General features: G+C 45.3%; 1 protein-coding gene across 6 annotated transcripts in view; it reads right to left on the bottom strand.

Annotated features, from left to right (window-relative positions):
* The window catches only part of CCDC186 (coiled-coil domain containing 186), a 608,776-nt gene that overhangs the window by 472,675 nt on the left and 119,302 nt on the right, over positions 1-16,799 (bottom strand). For all 6 annotated transcript variants that reach the window (XM_069239313.1, XM_069239317.1, XM_069239318.1 and 3 more), the window contains exon 3: positions 7,161-7,287. In XM_069239313.1, the coding sequence (XP_069095414.1) occupies positions 7,161-7,287 (127 nt within the window). The remainder of the gene's footprint in view (positions 1-7,160; positions 7,288-16,799) is intronic.

Genomic DNA, 16,799 nt, shown 5'->3' with positions numbered 1-16,799 from the left:
GGACTTTGTGGGGTCACTTCCCCAGGACAACACTGGCACCCCTAATCCAGCTGAGTCACAGGAAGAGCCACCACGACCACCCTCGGCTGAGCCCTCAAGTGGTGTGCCTGACCCCGGCCCCGTCCCTGGACGATCGGAAGTCACCAGGTAACAATTTGCGTGATACTCCCTGTCCCTCTATGAGAATGCGGGACCACTTGTGGGACGGGTGAAGTCACTGCATTCAAGTTGCACGTTGTTTTGTTATGGTTAATGAGGAATGTAGAGTCGTAGGTCGGTGACGTAACCGACCGTCGGACATATCCAAGTGCTGAGGAGTGTGGCGCAGGGTGGTTCCTGTCCACGTGTCTTGAAGCACTCCGTATTCGACTCACCCGTGTTATCTGTTGTCATAGTACCCCCACGGTTACGGGGCTGGAGGTATAAATAAAGGAGGCGTGGCCACGCGCGGATCTAGAGGGCGCGAATGGCGAGAGGAAGGTGCGCCGCGTTCAAGTCCACCGGATACGCACGTGGACGCGCGTAAGTCAGCAACACTTACCGTGTCATTGTGTATTTATTTCAGTGTCGAATGGCATAGCGCCAGCGACACTACAATGCCCACTCAGACATGGATGATCCCCTGATAGAGGAGAGGACCCTGAAGCCCACAGTGGCATGACGACCATACTGGAAGAACTAAGAGCTAGGTTTGGCTCTATTGACGCCCGATTCGACACCGTCACTGGCCGTATTGACGGTATGAGAGAGAGCCTTGACCGCCAAAAGACAAGGCTAGACGAGGCGGAGGGCTGATATCGAACCTTGAAGATGGGGCTGGCTCCATGGTGAAGCGATTAGACAAGATGCAGAGCATATTAAAGACTATGGTGATTAAAAACAAAGACCTGTAGGCATGACCATGCAGGAATAATATGTGGATTGTGGGAATCGCAGAGACCACCAATGTGGACAGATTAGGTACGGTTGTCAAAAGTCTGCTGGAGGAGCTGTTCGTGAGAGGGCCCACCACTCTCTCAGCCCCCAGTCACCAATAGGAGCCCCAACGCAACCGCTTGCAGCTCACCTCTAAAATTACAGAGCTAGGGATACAGCGCTCCATCTGGCCTGTGAAAAAGGTCCGTTGCAATACCAAGGATCCACTGTGTCTTTCTACCCAGACTTTACCATCATGATTCAGGAGGCCTGCCGGAAAAACAGTGACGTAAAAAACTCACAACAAACTCCGTGCCAAATATGCCATGCTATACCCTGTCAAACTATGCGTTGAGGTCAATGGAAAACTCTGCTTTTTGACACCCTGGCAGAGGTTCAAGATCTCTGCTCAACGCACCAGCCAACCAACCGTCCCAGCCTCACTGGTGAAATCCTACCCTGTTTGAGGGTTGTCATGCTTCAGTTTACTCTAAGCTTCTACGGGCTCCTTGCTCCTGCTGGCTTTAGCTGACATTACACAGAGGCCTCCCTGACAACACTGTGACGTTGATTAAGTTATACTAATTGGCAACACACAGTTTGTGATGCCGATCATTCCACCTTCAGGTCTCCTTATACTTGTGAGCTGCATCGTTCGAGGCATTACTTCCCCCTCCCATGGTGTATACTGCCCAGTTCTTCTGTGGTATGTGTTTTTATATGTTTAATAGTAATCAGATTTACTGGATAGTTTATACTCCGTTATGGGTCTGAAAAGTGGGTGATTGGTTATGTTGCTTTGTTGCTAGTATGTCTTTGTCAGCACTGCTACTCTGCTCTTTGTCATACATGACCATTACATTGCATTGCACATTCGTGCACATGTCGCTCCAATGCATTGTCATCTACCCTGCAGCTGCCTATGCCCCCTAATGTCATAGAAATTGAATGTCTTACATGGAACATTCGCAGTTTAAATAATCCCCGGAAAGGGAAGCAAGTCCTAGCATACCTCACCAGACATTATATAAGGTTAGCCTTTCTCCAGGAAAACCATCTATCACCCCAGGAACACTGTCAGTTTGCTCACACCTGGGGTCAGAGCCGCTATGTTTCATTTTACAGTTCTTGTACTCATGTAGAGTATGTATTCTTTTCCATATGTCCTTGCCCTTCATCTACCAATCACACGTTTACGACGAGGAGGGCAGGTACCTGCTCACAAACATATGCACACCTAACGTTGACACCACAGAATTTTTTCCATGACCTAACCACTCTAATCACTCGCATGTCCACAGATTTTACCCTTCTTGGTTGCGAATTCAACATAGTACATAATTCCTGCTAGACTTCACTGGGTCGTCTACCAGCCTTAAACCATGCTCACTTCAGGAGCTTATAGATGCAACATATAGCTTTGACACGTGGCGCACCCGCTATCCCTACATGGTTATACTTTTTATTCTGCCTCCCATGATTCATGGTCCCTACTAGTTTCTCTCTCAAAATATCCTGCTCTGGTTACAAGATGTGAAACACCTACCTCGTACACTTCTTGACCACACCCCTGCCCATTTAACCCTCTTGTTGCCACTCTCTCATACTAACCTAGACATTGGGGAACTTCCGGAGCTAGTGCTTCTGGATGCCGCATTCCGATTGAACCTTTCTGCGGCTATCAATGAGTACGTTTAGTTGGACTCGAGCTCTGTTGCTAAACAGGCTGTGTTATGGGATGCTTTCAAAGCCTATATTGGGGGGGACGGGGGGGTTTATCTCCAAACATTCATGCGTTTTAAAATGCATCTGCTGTGACCTGGCTAGGGTAGAGAGGGAACTCCAAACTATAGATTTCGCCACCTCTGTGAGAACCCAAACACCATTGCTGCATAAGCGTTGACTCCTTTTGCAAGAATTTCGGGACTTGGCAGATCGTGACGTGAAATATCTCTGCAAATATGCCCACACTCTGCCACCTGGCAAGGGAGATCAGCCTGGCCGTACCCTGGCCCAAATCCTACGACCAAGCTATCACTCTACTTACATAACAAAACTCCAAACTGATGATGGCACCATGGTCAATGGTGATTATGATATTGCCCATATTCTCCTTGACTAATATCGCACATTATACACCACAAGGCATACAGACAGCGCCAGGGAGATCACGTCTTATCTACCTGAGATCGCCATAGACCGGCTTACAACTAGCCAACAGCAATTCCTCATGGCCCCTATCACATGAGAACAAATTTCTCAAGTCAGTGATGTCCTAGGTGGCTCGAAGGCCCCTGGTCTTGATGGCCTTAACAGCACTTCTACAAGGCCTTCAAAACGGCCCTACCTCTCCAAAGTATATGCCAAGGTCCTCGAAGACTGTATCCTTCCCCCTTCCACATGGGAGGCCATGGTAACCCTCCTTCCTAAACCTGGCAAACCCCCACACTTCTGTACCTCGTACAGGCCTTTATCACTCCTCAATTATGATACTAAAATTCTGGCGAAGATCAACATGTTTGGTTCTCCTAATGGAGCATATAATCTCCCCCTTCCAGGCTGGGCTATGCCTCATTATTCCACCACCATACATTTGTGCACAATATTTGCAATAATAAACCAACTTAATCCCACCCTCCACACAGTTGTCACACTCCTGGACATTGAGAAGGTATTTCATTCTCTCAAATGGTCATTCTCGCAGGCGATGCTTGACAAGCTGGACCTCCCTCGAGGCTTCTGGGACCTGATCCAACTACTTCATGTGGCCTGTTTGAAGGTCAATGGCCATCTCACAGATGTGTTTCCCATATCCTAGGCACTAAACAGGGATGCCCCCTCCTTTTTAGGTTGAAAGCAAACACGCTTTGACCTGATAGTATTTTGGGCTTCTAACCATTCCCATCTCATGCCCATCACTTTCATTGGTTCCTGGGCTTGCCTTTTAAAAATTACTTGATGTCATTGGTAAATGATTTACGTTTGTCCCGCCTTGAGGCTGTTTGCGTCAGGCCTTGCAGACTGCCCCTGTTCAATGGATTACTGCATGATTGCTGATATACTGCAGCGTGGGCAAACTATTTATTTTTTTCTTTTGTGCTGCATGGGGGCCAGGGGGCTCACAGAACGAACAGGCACAGCAGTGTGAACTTGATGGGCGGTATTGGAGCACTGGTCACCTTGTTCACAGTTACCTAATCAGAGTTATTTCTTGTACTCTCCCCTTAAAATACTTGAAAATGGTAAATGCTTTATGTAAAACAGAATTCTTGAAAGCAAAAGCGGCTCTCACAACACAGCGGGTGAGCAGATACTACAATATTCATTGCACTTGGGAAACATTCCCCATTATGCTTTGCAGGGCATTACTTTTACAAATCTTTTTTGCTAATCACTCTGCCTGTGGTGGACCACCTACAAAACGTTCAGCATGTCATGCTCTTTCTGTCTACACCATCTCTGGGTCCCCACAATAGGTTAGTGGGGACCCCAAAATAATAACCCCTCCCACCATTCAGTGTCTTTTTAGGCACTCTCATGCCTGCAACTTTTGTTTTACAACTGAGAATAGCTTATGTTTTAAGGGCCTGATTTGTAATATCATTGCTATAGGCCTGCTACCCCTGAAATGTGTAACACACTATGCCCTCTAAAGATGAAATATATGGTTACACTGCATTATTTAATGCCAATTTCTTTGTGTGGTTATGCCCTCTGCGGGTTAACTATATGGTTACATGACCATGTTTCTTACAAATGCTATTTTCATTGTGGTGTCCTCTACAGCATGTTCTAAGCATTGCTGTCATAGCATCATACTAACATATTGGTGGCATGGAAACTTGCCCCATAACGCTTTGCATGGCATCACTTATACAAAACATTTTTGCTCATAACTCAGGCTGCGGAGGTCTCAGAAAAATAGGACCACCTTCAAAACCCTCTTCTGTCTACATCACCTCTGGGTCCCCACACTAAGTAGACGGGGACCCCAAAATAATAACCCCTCCCTCAATTTAGTGTCTTAAGCTTTCTCATGGCTAGAACTTTTGTTTTACAGCTGGGAGAGGTTTTGTTTTAAAGGCCTTGTTTATAATATCATTGCTGTAGGCAGGCTAGTCCTACAGACATCCTCTAGGGGCTAACTATATGGTTACACTGCATTACTTTTTCCTTTTTTTTCCATGGGTTTATGCCCTCTAGGGCCTAACAATATGATTACTTGACCATGTTTCTTACAAATGATATGTTTACTATGGGGCTGTTTTTGCATTACAGTCTAATGCCAAAAGTTTATTTTTGATTAAGGATTTGTATGATAATTGTATATGTTTTAATAATCTCTCCTTATTACAATTACCACCATGATTCAGGCCAACTTAACATCCTTATTACACTATGACTGTTTGAACATTACTTATATGTTTGGATTACCCTTCTAGTTTGAACCATGAGAGGCACCAGATGCATCTGCTTCCATTACCCTCTATACTACCGAAGGGCATGCCTTGAGAACCCCGGGACATCCATACCCTCCCCATGACTTGCTGGGCATGGTCTCAGCTCTGGAAAATACCTAGGCTATGATATCCTTTCCTTGCCAGAAATTCCACTTAAAGATAACCTATGGCTACCAATGACACAGGAAATACTGGTACAATGCGTATTTTCTACACATAAACTTTGCACTTTAGGGTGATCTCTTCACACATGGTAAACTAGACCTGCGCTCCATCTTTAAGGCTGAGGGAACGACCTCCTCGATGGATCAATTTGTACACCTCCACTTACACAGTACACTGAGGGAAAAATTGCCCACCTTTCCTGAACAGCCACCTAACTGCTCCCCTCTCGCCATAGTGATTTAATCAGAAGACAGCACTAGACTTCTATCCCGCCTATACCGCGCCAGCCTTGAGTTGCGCCCAATACATCAAATTGCAGCATGTGCGGCTTTAGAGCAGGATCTGAACTCCTCCATTTCTGATAAGATGTGGCAGATTTGTTGCCTACAAACCAAATTGGTGTCAATAAACTGTTGATATAAACTCCCACGTTACAGTTTCTTGCACCACTTGTATAGCACTCCCCAGTACCTTGCTAAAATTGACCCATCCCGCTCTCATAAGAGCCCCAAGTGCACAGCTGACCACGTGGATCTTTCACACCTCACATGGAATTGCACCATTATACAGGAGTATTTGTGTGATATCCTCACACACATATATCCGATATGCTAGAACATGCTGTTGAGCCTGATCCAGTCATGGCGCTCCTGGATGTCAAGTCTCTTGCACCACATCATATGAGATTTGCAGCTATAGCGCTCCTGCTTGCTAAACGGTGCATTACAGTACTGTGGGGCAGCTGTAGAAAACCCACCATCGATGACTGGTTAAGTTACCTTATCGTTTTGATACCACGAGTGAACTATACGCCTCATTGCTACCTCCTGCGTCCCAGCCAAAGGATATTTGGGCCCCTCTTCATTCCTATTTACTGATTCGTGCTGAAGCTAGTCGGACTTTAATATGCTTGCTCCTGGTCTTGGCTCCTTTCTCGTCTAAGACTTGGCACTAAGGTATGTAATGCGATTACTTATGTCACACTGTATTGAATATTGCAGATTGCGGCTATGTGAGTTGTTTATTTGTGAAAAGCAAATAAAAACATTTAAAAAATCCTAACTGATATATTTGATATACATTCGTACTTGTATTTTTGTGAATTATTTTCAGATTCAGATCACAGGAATTGCTTAGGTGGATGTCTTTTCCCAGGACGTACTCACTGGGGGTGGGGTCCTCAGAAGACAAATGGTTAAGAACCGCTGGTCTAGGGCCATGCAGGTAACACAACAATGACAATGATTTTGACTTGAGACGTTTTCTGCTCAGCTAGGTCAGCAAGGCAGCCTAACAGGCTCTCATTTCACATTCTGAGAGAGAAATAGATTTATGATTGGTCGTATGTTTGAATATGAAGTACAGAAACAGCATCTGATAAATGTGGCATCCTAAATATCATTTACAAAGAAATATCACCATTAGGTGTAGGATTTCTACTATTAACTACAATGGGAAGCTATTTTTGTACGGAATTATCGGAAAACAGCCTTCTGACACCAACCGTTATAATCCAAGAGTTAATTTATATCAACAACGGTAAACGTCATAACACAGCATTAAATATACACAATGTCACTTTAACCACTTAACGTCAATTAATTTCTGAAAAACATTCACCTGTTTATTAATGTTGAGATGCTGCTTTTCTGTCTCTGCTCGTTTTTTAAGTTCCTCCTTAAATTTGTCCTTCTCCGAACAGATTTCTAAAATCAGTTCTTGATGCTTTTTGTTTTCTTTAATCAGTCTGTGAACAAAAAAAAAAAAAAACATTATAGCAAACCTGCGTATAAAACACAATTAGCTCATGAATTTCCATCCATATACTTGTCAGGGAGATGTCCTGTTTGGGCAATTAAGCTATACAAGTTCACATCTTTCTTTGGAAAGAAAACATCCTGCCTTAAAAGCCTGCTTTCAAAAGTGAAAAACAAAAGCTAGGCAAAGACAAAACAATACGTTTTGCTACAATAAACGAATTCTATAATAGGCAAAATGTAATTACGCTGGTGAGATTAGTGAAATTCCCGAATATGATGTTCTGCAACATATCTCAAAATTTCACATTACGGAATTGTGCATATATTTTTTTCTACCCAAGAGGGTTTGCACAGAAAATGTCTTGCGGAGAGATTTTTTTACCCGAACCTCTCCAGCTCGCATCTCACCAAATTTTGTTTTACACACTCAGGTTTATTTAAAAAAAAAGGTGACATTACAGTTTGAAAGCGTAGTTCTTCCAAATGTTCATGAAATTCCACAAAACTCTAAGTAAACATGACTGGAGATTCCATATCTCTATAATCACTGCTTGTGTACCTATGCTCTCTCTCGTTCCCGCCTCACTTCCTCCCTACCAGCAGTGCAGATTTATATGCTATATATATCGGTTTTGTTATAGCTAGCCAGTTTTTCATACGTTTTATACCTTATAACACTTTCACAGATTTACAAAGCTAACTGGCTTATATCCAACTGACATACTTAATTTACTTGTAGATCTATAGTAAAGTGGTACTACCAATTCTGAGGGCCTATAAATTAAGTGCTACTATTGGGCCTGCAGCACGGATTGTGCCACACAATAACCCTTTAAACAGATCTCAGGTTTACAACTGCAGCCTGTGTGTGCAGTTTTAAACTGCCATGTCAACCTGTCAAAGTAAGCCTTTTGCCACAACAAAACCTTCCTTTATAATACATATGTCACCTCTAGGGTGAGCCCTGGGCAGTCCAGAGGGCATGGTGCTATGTATTTCAAGTTTTAAACGTTGGGTTAGTGAAAAACCCTTACATTTGTTTTTCACAATGCAAGGCCTACCTGTCCGATAGGATAACATTGGAGTTACCTTATTACATCTAATAAGCTGTAACTTCCAAAAGGGAGCAGATAACCAGTTCATATTTAGTGCCTGAAACTGAAATGAAAAATCCTCTGTTATATGTAAAGTCGGATTTTAAATTATAATTTTGAAAATGCCACTTTTCGAAAATTGGTATTTTCCTGCCTTAGCCATTTAGTTCCTTCAGCCTGCCACTGACACAAATGACTGGGTATAGTTAGGCTTTGTGTACTTCTCCTACACAGCCACACAATAGAGAGCTTAGGTAAGCCTAGGTGGGCCTCACTGGCAGGGTGGAGCTGGACACAGACATACTTACAACTGAACATGCAGTGCCGGCCTCCACACAAAGGGCTGCATACCCCCTATAGTTAATCTGAAGACAGGAAATGGGAAGCAGGAAACCTGTGCATTTCAAAGGGAAAGTTCTAGAAGCTTTTCCGACTCAAAAGGAGGCACTTGGTATAACTACTGGACGTCAGACACCAACTCTTTAGTAAACTTCTGGACCTGTGCAGACTCAGCCAGTAAGAAGGACTGCTGTGCTGCTGAAAGGACTGCTTCTCTGCTGGACTCCTACCTTGCTAGTTGGGTACCCTGCTGCCCTCCTGCCCGAGACAGCAGGATTGAACCTGCACCTGAACTCAGGACGCCCAGTGACCCCAAAGACTAGTCTGCAGGCCTCCTGTTCAGCGTCACAGGCACTAGCAGGCTACCAACCAATTGATTCTGCACCCATATCCAGCCAGAGGAAGCCACTGACCCTCCCCCCCCCCAAAGTGGTGTGCCTCAGGTCTTGGACTCTTGGTGTGGCCTCAGGGGAGCTGAATTTAAGTTTTTGGGCTTTTCGCAAACGCGAACAGCCCAGATTGTGCAAAATCATTGTCACTCGCAGTGCCTGCCAATGCAAAGTTCCATCAACCTGACACTTTCCTGTATAACACTGACCACTGGCGGCCCAACTGTTCATGACAACAGGATCTTCGCGATACAGCGACAACTGTCCGTGATGCTAGGCCTGCTCTTTGTGCTACGTAGACTGTCCAAGACGATTCCCTGCTCCTCACAGCCCCCGCCACAGCGAATAGGACTCTTTGCGCTGGACTGAGAAGGTAACATTTCAGCCGGACTAAAATGACCCCTGTATCCAACCTGTCCTGCACTGCATCAACCTGAACTTGCGGCTTTCTCCCAATCTTGCATGTGCAAGTGGCACTTTGGGCTTTCTGGCACTATTTTCACTTAAATCTTTAAAATGGCACATCTCCGATTCTACTGATTGGATTTTTGTCATTTTGGTCTTTAATTATTTATTACATTTCACTCTATTCTCCTACATTTGTGTGGGAATTTCCAACTGCTGTTTAAAGACTTTAGACATTGCCTTTAAGTTAAGTCTGACTGTTCTGCGCCAAGCTACTAGAGGGTTGAGTACTGGTTAATTTGTAGTATGCTTGTGCTTCATCCTGACAAGGACTGAGGTTGCTGCTTGAGTTGGGTTTCACCCACTCAACCGGTAACCCAATTTATTACATAGACATATGCCTCAAACACAAGGGAAAACAGACCACCACTTACATGTTGTCACCATATAGCTGTAATACAAATAGTACATTTAAAAATGTTCAATTAAGTGGCTGCTTCACTAGTGAATGTTTTCGGTTTCACCATTACCTTCTACAAAAGTGGCATGAAGAAATCATCATTCAAAGAAGCACTCAAATTGCAAAAGGAGATAGGAAATAAATCACCCATTTAACTTGGCTGCTGAAATGGAAGCAAAATAAATACCCAACAATAAAGTTAATAACTCACTTTGGAAGAGCTTTTTGACTGAAGGGAAAGGAATTATCTTTAAGCAGATGTAAACAATGTGCACAAGCTCTTTTTGTTCAGTCACCCAAACTGTGGGAGCTAATGAGTAAATTGGGATGATCCACTGCCCGATGCTGTATTCTGTGGTGGGAACAAGACATTTGAGAATAGCAATTTTAACTGACCAATGGATGACGCCTTCTCCAGGGTCACTTTTATTTTGGTGACCAAGCCTATTTTCTGTCCCAGTCCTATCTTTATACCGGCCCCACTATTTATGTATGTTGTGAATGTGTTTTTTTGTGGGTTTTTATTTATTTATTTGTTTTAGAAGGGGGGAGCAGTCTGCAAAAACAAACCAGCCTGAAAGGCCAGACCTTAAAAAAAAAAAAAAAAAATAGAAAATCAGCCAACTGTAAAGAAAGTGGACAAAATAGGTTAGTGTGTTTGGGGTTCCTCAAATATATAAGTGCATCCTGCACCAAGAAATATTAATCACAGCAGACTCTCTCAGCCTATAACATCGATATAGGGGTACCATTTCAAAATACACTAACAAATGTTATTGGTCTAGTGTGTTACGATGTCTTTTCAATGGCAGAATGTAATAATCAACAGTTAATTCTGTTTGATTTTGAAGAGTTGCTCAGATGCCAAGAGAGCTTTGCACTCACAGTAAGTGGATTGAAAAAGAAATCTCTGGTGGATATAACCAGTCACGGCTTGGGGGGGGAGGGAACACGTATAGATTATAGGATGTGAACATGGGCGGGTGCAGGGGCAAAGAAAAAATATAATAAAAAAATAACAATAAAAATAAAATAAAATAAAAAGTACCTTCATAACCACCGCCTCGGTCCTCACAGCAGGCACAGGCTCCCCAGCCTGCCCTGTGGCCAATACTAACGCTGAGTTCATGCTGCTGGCAGCATGAAAGCAGCGTTAGGATTGGCAGGAGCACCCTGGCTTGGCGCTCCGAGGCAGAGTGGCCCGAGACTGGCAGCCAAACATACTTACGCACTGAGCACTCCCCCTCCGTCCCTGTCACGTCCCATGGCCCCACCCCTAATAGTTTATTATTGTTTTATTGTAAAAGGTTTGCAGCTGCTGCTGCTGGCGGGGGCAACGCTCCTCCTCCATATCTGAGCCGCCGCCACTGGGTATAACTCTTGCTTGTCTATGCTATGAAGACCCAGCTGGCCTAGTCTTGTTATGTTGTAAGAAAAGACTGCAGACCCTTTATTTTCTGTGAAAGTACAGAAAATCAACTTGCACTGCACGAAATTCCAACATGGAATAAATTACATTACTGAACTCCTAAGAAGCAAAACACAAATTGCTCTCAAAAAACGGTACTTGGGCATAGTGGATACCTTTACTTTCAATAACATAATCAAGCAGACCCAGGGAAGACCTGACAGGGACAATGGTGTTGACCAGCAACGACTTCCATTCTTTAAGCATAACAATACAGCACAAGCATGGTGACTATGGCAGGGCATGCTCATTCAAGTTCTGGCCACATAGTTTAGTGAGAGACATGTACCATGAAGTTTACAGGTTGGAAACTTGGAACTCTCAGATCAGTCTTTCATTATTAGGTTTGAGATAAAAGGAGTTCCACCAATTGATGGTGCATTAGCTATCAAGGACTGTAGAAGATACAAGTTGATAATATGAACCCACTGGAATGCAAATTGTCATTATGAACTTAGGTTTGAGGGAAGTGCATTTAAAAAACATCACTAGTAGACAAATGGCTAACATACAGCTGATAAATTCAAGGGTCAAAGGGAACGGAACGTGAGGAATAAATATCAGAATGGGTATACTTGCCCTACAGCACGCACAGCTGAAGTACGATGGTGCTATATATCAATCTACATATGATCATCTATTTCATCTCTACCTTCCTTACCTTTACATCCTTTTCGTCTTCTAACAACTTATCTCGGATCATTTATTCCTAGAACTTACCACGGTCTTTCACCTCAAGAAAAGCGGCTGCTCGTTCCCAAATGCATCATGGAGTGAATGGAAATATCTCATCATGCTCCATCATACAGACAGGTTCAGGGCTTCCCATGATCTAATGATCTCAGACATCTCATAACAGGGTCTGTACTAGACAAAAAAAAGATCTTCCAGGTTTGCTCAATCATCCACGACTTTCTTAACTGTGTAACTTTTTTAATGTTCTGCATCACAACTCCACAATAGTATATATTTTTTGATGTTTCAATTATTTCCATCTGGCTGCAATCTAGATTTTTACAGTCATCTGCTTCCTCTCATGTAGTCAGTCCACCTAGTAAAGGGTTTATAATTCTTAAAACGTACTCTAGTTTGTCCGACATCAGACAGCCCAGTAAATAACCCTTTGATAATCGTTGGGACTTCCTTAAAACAACTAGTATATTAATAATCATCTTCGGCTTTGAATCCGTTCCATCACATTTTCTCACTAGAAAACACCACTTTAAGTTTATTTGGGGTCCAGCATCAGCTAGGTAGGATATAATACTGTATTCCCCTATGTTGCACATGTGCAGTGCGTTTTGTGATGGTTATGCAGAGCCGAACCCACTGTTCTTTCGCTCAAGGTATTAGAACAGGAGATTTGGGCACATATGAGTGCTCAGTGTGGTAGTGCTTTTCAGCTATCTCATAGGTATCCTACACATACCTCTGGTTAAGGCCTGACTGGACTTGGACAAATAAGGTCTCCGTCTTTTCTTGTTATGTTACGTTTCCCCCTTACTCCATGTCTTAAGTAAAACTTGTGTTTTTTGTCTCTGCAGGTAACCTTTGTGCAATGCTCATTTCACATGCATACTGAATGTTGCTCATTATTTCAAAAGACAAACACGAACGAGAGCACTCAGTAAACAATAATAAACTGTGGACAAAGTCAATCTCGCAGAATAGCTCCTGCCTACGCGGTTATAATTCAAATGATTATAGTTCTAGATCATTTACTTAACTCAAAATAATTTCAATGAAAATGTTTGACTATGCTATACCATGCACTGAAACAGACTATGAGGAAAAAAAGCTGATAAAATAAAGTTCACTTTGTGGGTTGAGAGTAGAGACGCCCACAGCCAAAATGTGGTTAAACATATCACTAAAATAAGGAATCATTGTCATGAAACCAGTGTACATGATGGTATCCAGCTGATCGGAGTGGATAGCTCGGTAAAAGGTTCTTTGCTGAAGCAATTATTCTCTGTGAGTGGTGCACTACCCATCTCCCCCTCTTACAACGGCTATGCATTCTCACTGCTTTCATCAACGGACCTCTTGTCAGTGTTGTCAGTCTACGTTGGTATAGCTGATCACACATGGCTGAAGCTTCCCTGGAAAGCTGCAAAGGTCAGTGGCACTCTCACACTGTAAGCTCCAGGGGCATGGCATCTATCTGGATGTCCACCCTCGGAGTGCCTAGGGGCTAGTCCATGGCCCTCGATGGGAGAGTTGGTAGAAAAGGGAGGGGTTTTGGTGGCAGTTAGAGGCCCAGGAGGCGGTTGAGGACACAGACAGAGCGCAGTGGTCCTGCTAAATATGACAGTTAGCTGGTTCATTGCTAGTATGGGCAGGATAAAGTGAAAACTTAGCAGTCTGGTCTTGGTTAAGACTGCAGAACATGTCTCAGAACGATGCAGCAGTGAGGGAGGCTTTGAAGGTTCTCATAGAAGCAGGTCAGGAGGACCTTATAAAACCCAAAGTGTTTCTGGAGGCCTGGGTTGGCATTCAGCGACCTACAGAGGAGGCAGCAGCAAGTGGCGTTGCAGCCGCTGTTCTGGCCTGCTCAACCCCAAATCTAAATTAAGAGAGAACACTGAGGGTGCACTGAGGAGCGGGGTGCCAGTGGAATCATCCTCTTTGCGTGGTTACGTAGATGAAAAAATACATTCTTACTAGTTCCGGCCGGGGGGGACGGACGTGTAGCAGAAGCAGGCTGACAGTCCCACAATCCCACAAGTAAAGGGAAGCGACCATCTAGTATGGGAAAAGCAGCATGGGGAGGCGTCCACGGGCAATCACACATTAGAGTGGAGTCAGCCCAACTCACAGTATCTGTGGGCTGAATATGGGTTAACACATGGCAGAAGAGGGTACATGCTCAGCAGAAAGCGTGTTCCGTATCCCAATCCTGCAGGTGGCATCAAAGAGCTGGCTCAGAGCGAACACAGGTTAATTTCAGGAGCAGCTTGGCAGATTTTGTAGCACAGGTCTGTACAGTTCAGGCACCATACAACTGTAGGGGGAAATGGGCCTGCCCAGCCATACAAAACACAGAATTTGGGAGAGGTGAGATCAAATAATATTCACTACTGAAAGAAAGAAAGGCAAGAAAAAAAGGCATGTATGTAGGGATCAAGACGTCATACCAGAGAATGTTACTGAATTTAGTGGTTCAACACCTTGCAGAAAGGAAGACGTTCACAGGGAGGGGGCTCAAGAAGAGGCAGGACTAAGGGATAGTGCAGACCAACCTGGAAGGTGGACTTCCATGCCTGGGTCAATTAGGAGGATACATTACTTCAGTGGGGAGAAGAGGAAATAAGTAAAATGTAGAACCACAGATCCCTCAGGTTGGAGCAACCTGTAGAGCGGCGTTGGACCAATTCTGGGAAATTATTCCCAGTCAGGTGAACAGCTCCCAGTTAGGTTTTCAAAGGTCTGTGAGCGCAGGAAGAAGTGAGGGAGATGTTGCAGATCTTTCTAAGAAAAGAGCAACGTAGGGGGCAGAGCTTGCCGCAAACTAAGATGGCCGCGGTCTGATCGAGCTCCAGCACTGTCGGGTATATAACCCCCCTCAAATCCGACAATATCCTGCCGACCCTGGAAGAACTGGCCCAGCCCTTGATGAGGCTGGTCGCGGGCTGCAAGCTGGTGAAGTAACTCCGACCGCCTCCAAACAAAATGGGGGGCGGAGTGGAGCGGCCAAACAGCGCAAGGGGAGAGAGGCAACAGCTCTGATCTCAGTGAGGTGCCCGAAGTGCTGCAGCCTGCCTTGCTGTCCACCCCCGTGCAGCGGATTGACAGCCCCAGCACTGACTAGGCAGCCATGAGCTGAGGTCTGGACACCCGGGCGAGGAAGAAAAGGGCCACACGGAGATACAGTGAGAGGTGCCCTTTGAGCGGACTGCACTCTGCGGCCCCCCAGAGAGAGGTAGTGAGAGGGGGTACGCGACCTGGAATCAGTGCCCCACCCAGAGAGTGTGAGGGGTTGGGGTCCAACCAGAAGTAGGCTGGGACCACTGGAGGAGAGAGGAGGGCCCCGGGACCCACAAGAAGAGGCCTGGGCGGCAGAGAAGATGGACACAATCAAAGAGGGCATGAGCTGGTGCTGGCCAGGCGGTGGCGTGAGGAATGACCTCCCCCGCCTGTGTGACTTGAAGTCTCGCAAGGAGGGACCTTACAAACTCTCACCCCCGAGCAAGATGGTAAGGTGCTTGCCAGATTATCACCGGATCCTCCAAAGGTGGGGGGGGCAGGAAAACGAGAGCCACTGATTAGGACAGAGGCAGTTACACAGTAAGGCCCTGGGGTCTTAAATAACAACATCAACATAGCTGAGAGAGGGGGCTCAACAGTGGAGGCAGAGTGGTGAACGACGCCTCGCAATGCCTGAATCCTGCGGACACCCCCGAAAATTGGAAGGGGGATGAACCACCAGACTGCAGTGGGGCCAAACGACAAGGGGGAACAGGACACACGGAGCCCCGGCTAAGCGAAGCACAATAGTGAAAGCCCCGGGGACATGTGGTGAGCCGTAGAGAGACTCAGACACACACATAGTAGAGAGTGGAAGAGCACCCAGTAGAAAGTGAAAGCCAGTGTAAGTGACATCGCAAGCGTTTGATCAACAAGGCAGTTCAAAGGGGACAGCTGGGGGACGCGCAGCATTGGCGTGTGCCCATAAAAGCGACACACAGAAGACGTAGACCACGGTCAAATGCCGCACTCTGAAGCAGTTACAAACAAACAGCCGGAATAGGTACGCAATATGAATGGAGGCGGCTGGGGGCTTCTCTCAAAGGGGGGGATGGAGGAGCCCCTGGGGAAGACTTGAGCCAGAGGACGGAGCCCTCGCTGAGAACCATCATGGCAGCCATACAGGACCTCGGGGTTCCACTACACCCCCTAGAACTGAAACTAGACACTGTCCAGATCGATGTTAACCTCCTCAGGGCAGTCAGGGGCAAGATTTCTGCGAACGGGGCAGCTGCATAGATGGCCTACAGACAACAGCAAAGCGACTGGAGAAGCAGGTCCAGTCACTCACCAAAAATAGCAAAATAATGGAAGAAAGACTGGAAGATCAGGCGGGATGATCCCGAAGGAACAAAGTCAAGGTGGTGGGAGTGCCAGAGGGCATGGAAGGCCCAAGCACAGACCTACTCATGAAGGACTTAGTCCTAAACAAGCTCAAGCCAAAAAGCCTGTCTAAATGCTTTTCGGTGGAAAGGGCACACAGGGTACCAGGTCCCCCACCCAAACCGGGAGCGCCACCGCAGACAATAGTCACCAGGATCCTTAATTATAGAGATGCCATATTACAGGCAGCTAGAACCTTTGAGGACCTGCGACA

Source organism: Pleurodeles waltl, chromosome 6 (assembly GCF_031143425.1).
Source record: "Pleurodeles waltl isolate 20211129_DDA chromosome 6, aPleWal1.hap1.20221129, whole genome shotgun sequence".
Taxonomy (NCBI): domain Eukaryota; kingdom Metazoa; phylum Chordata; class Amphibia; order Caudata; family Salamandridae; genus Pleurodeles; species Pleurodeles waltl.
Note: the sequence above shows the minus strand (reverse complement) of the source record. Positions and strands in the feature narration are given on the sequence as shown.